Consider the following 3,599-nt stretch of genomic DNA (forward strand, 5'->3'; position numbering starts at 1 on the left):
CACTGTGAAGACCCACCACGTAAACAAAAGCCTCCTCATTCCCCAAGCCGAGTCATGAACATGAATTCCAGGTTATAATGAAAGGCATATTCCTCAGCTCGTAAAAAGCAAAGCACTAGGTTGTAATCGGGCGTGGTGAGTCGTATCCGAAACGATGCCTGACACTTATGAAGGAGTATGTTATCACATTTTCCTTTCCGAAAATATACCGGAAGTCCGCAGGGAATGATAACATTACCATTGAATAGAGTTGTGTTTCCAGTTGTTTCCAAATGTGAGGGCGAAGGGTGAAAAAACAAGGATTGTCGATTCTCCAGCGCATACCTAACATTTCGGAGGGTGAGCGAATATACTGTGACCAATCTTCAGTAGAAGCGGCCGTCTTCAGAACAAAGCAGGATGTCTCCGAATACCTAAGGGTTTTTTTTGTGTAAACCAACTCAAATGTCTGCATCAAAGGTACTTTCTCTGCTGCCTAGCCATCCGACGGTCTCAAAATGACGTGAAGGTTTTCGAAGCATGTACCTTTAAAAGCACACCGTGTGCCTCGGGTGAAAGCTTGACCCTCTACTTTGTTAGGACCCTGAGCGTTCTTTTGGTGAACAAACGAGTGCAATACGTTTAAAACAACTTACCACTTTGTGAAACCAACAAACGGCAATCAAGTCAACGGGAACAGAGAACTTGAAAAATTCTTCAGCTTCATCCTTCAGCAGACGGATGTTATGTTGATCAAAAGGATATCCGTTTTTCTGTCCGGATTTGCAAGTTTTACACGGTGTACTCCTCAACAAACTACGATCTACGGGGATTGGTGGCCCACTAATGCGGTGGTTCACTTCTTATCTCACTGGTAGAATCCAGGCCACCAAATTTGAGGATCTCTCCTCCTCAGCCCTTCCCAGTACCAGTGGAGTTATTCGAAGTAGTGTGCTTGGCCCTCTACTGTTCTTACTATGCGTTNGCAGCAAATACTTCCACTTTTGTTCAACCAATCGCATTTCTGCATCCACTGAAAAGCTTAACTGATCCGTCTCTACCACATGAGCTGTCAGTTCATGCAGGAGGGCATCTACCCAATAATCGTTAAAGAACGACTAAATGTGCTGATTCTCCCTTGGCGCCCGTATTCCTTCTGTCTCTTATGAGGCGTTCTCATGTTCCCTGGTAGTGTACAGTTATCTCTCCCATCTACTAGCGGTATTGGCCGCAACCCAACTAATTGCTGTCATGTTGGCCTAAAAAGCATACTATACACCATAACAGAAAGTTTGTGACTAAAAGCCCATGATTTTAGCTGCCCTATAGGAACTTCCGTTCACATGGCATGTTCCGTTACCTCTTTATTCATAACATCTGAAACTGACACTCTTCTCCGACAGCGCTTCATTTATTGATAGCTACATGTAACGGGTTGGTCTTTGACTTTTCTTTCCTGCAGAAAGCCGTGGAAGCTCTTAAGACATCGATGAAAACACTTTAAATTTTGTAATCTGTTATTTTGGTCCATTAATAGCTTCAGCTCTGAGTGATTATCCCAAGCATGAGCCACTTTCGCCTAAATTAAACTTATGGAATCCACACAAAATCTTGCACAACCCAGCATTTCTCCACAAACTTTGTTATTTTTCGTGTACTTTATTCGCCTGATTATGGGGCGCCTATTTACACCCAACGCTGAAGAAAACAATGATGGGATACTGGGTCCCCACAGAAAGCCACTGAAGATCTTGTCTCCTGGACCGAATTCAGACTCTTACAAATCGCCACAGGAAACCACCACATGTCAGTTTATCGCACATTCAATCTAACTGAATGATAGCACCTCTCCCAGGCTTGAGAGCTCGGTTTGCCATCAACACCTCCTCCTTCCGATTAGCTGATTACACATCCGAAGGGGGTGACATTGATTCACAGATTTTGTAAAGCCTTTCCAAGCATGTAGCAGTTCAAGTTATTGTGCTTCATGACCCTTTTATTGCTTTATTTGATAAAGACGTCCATGAGTCTTCTGATATGCCATATTACACTATCGCAACCCAGTATTACAACCTCATTAGTAGCGGTCAACAACACAATTGTAGCGTTTATCGCTTCCTCAAGAAACAGAATAAAATACGAGCTTGACGTAAAAATGCAGTTAATGCACAAGTACGAGGGCGTGGGTAGATGGGGGGTTAAATAACCTGAAAGCGTTTAGCGTGCTTGATAAAATGCAAAGTCCAGGACGCCATCTGGATACACGGTAAAAGAAATACAGACATTGACACAACTTATTAGAGAAGAGAAGAGGCAAGTGTACACTGCGCAACCCATCTCAGAAGGCTATCTGAGATGGATCAGACTTCTACGTGACCTGACAGCAAGCAAGTGACAAAAGATAATAAGAACTTGGCCGCCTGTAGGAGCCTTTTAAAAGATGGTGTGAGAATGCGATAATTTGGAAAATCGTGCAACATCGGCTATGTTTGCGAGTATCTGGCGGCAATAAAAGTAAGGCAACAAATCATATGGCTTATTTGGTTGCCTGCAAATGCCCCTCCACCACCCGGAGCATTCAAAGTGAATTACACTGTGACAGGAGGCGGGTTTTCCGCATATGCTACAAGGCTGTGGAATCGTTTGTCTTAGTTGTTTGACACTGTAGAAAAGCAAGAACCTCTGTAAAGAAAAAGTGAACATTCCGATGTGGCAACAACGGATCCACAGCGACAGGCAAGGAGTGCTGTTGTATGGAAAACTAGAAAAATAACATTGTCAGGGCATCTGTTGGAAAAAAAGTAATAGAAGGGCCAACCTAATATGACAGACAAGAATAAAGACTTGGTAGGCTGCAGAAAACATGATAAACTGCATATAACAGAGAGTGCAAACCAACAGATAACAGTTTCATCCTGTAGAGATGTAACCGGTTGTGTCGGCTTGGAATGTAACGGATCTAAAGATGACGTGGAAACTGGTGCAACTTTTGAGCAAGTGTCCGTTGATTCAGGATGGGCCTACTTAAATCAAATGATGCTGACGGCCTTGAGCTTTCCGTCATGCGTGGTGATGGAAATGTTTTCATTTCTTCGGACCTCCTAGAATATACCAGTGGTTTCTATCTTCATCGACATGTGGAGAAACGTAAATGCCTGCCCGCGGGGCCTCAGGAACAAAATACTGCGGCTCAAAGTTTGAGTATCCATAAGACAGAGGAGGCGTTTAATGGAGGCCCGTCTCAGCAAATGAAACATCGCGGAAGCGTGCGTTAGAAGCACGGAAGTTGTCCTTGAGGCCACCACAACTGATAGTTAACTAGGTAAACGCTGAAAATCGATGAGCTTGTTTTGTTGGCAGAATTTATGATTAGGATAGCTGTAGGACGGTACCGGCCTAGTGGGCAGCGTCGGCCACTCGCAGTGCTGCTTCAAGCTCTCTCGACAGTGCCGCTTGTTCTATGCTGCGGGCTGTAGTGCAGGTCCAACGGTAGTCTCAAATAATGAGGGTCTTCCCAGTTTGAGCGCGCAGCCGTTCACAGAGACCCAACGTTCGACAAATATTCAGATAAAAGTCTCCGCACAAACGTTTGGTGTTGGGGTAGATTCAGACCATCTAGC

At 44.3% G+C, this 3,599-nt stretch overlaps 1 protein-coding gene across 1 annotated transcript; it reads left to right on the forward strand.

Moving 5' to 3' along the window:
* Positions 1-2,993: 2,993 nt before the first annotated feature.
* On the forward strand, positions 2,994-3,254 carry T265_04872 (hypothetical protein; the record flags this gene model as incomplete). The annotated part of the gene is made up of 1 exon (XM_009169726.1): positions 2,994-3,254. The coding sequence occupies one exon, from the start codon at positions 2,994-2,996 to the stop codon at positions 3,252-3,254; it is 261 nt and encodes an 86-aa protein (XP_009167990.1).
* Between the last annotated feature and the right edge of the window lie 345 nt (positions 3,255-3,599).

The sequence above is a fragment of the Opisthorchis viverrini genome, assembly GCF_000715545.1.
Source record: "Opisthorchis viverrini unplaced genomic scaffold opera_v5_84, whole genome shotgun sequence".
Lineage (NCBI taxonomy): Eukaryota > Metazoa > Platyhelminthes > Trematoda > Opisthorchiida > Opisthorchiidae > Opisthorchis > Opisthorchis viverrini.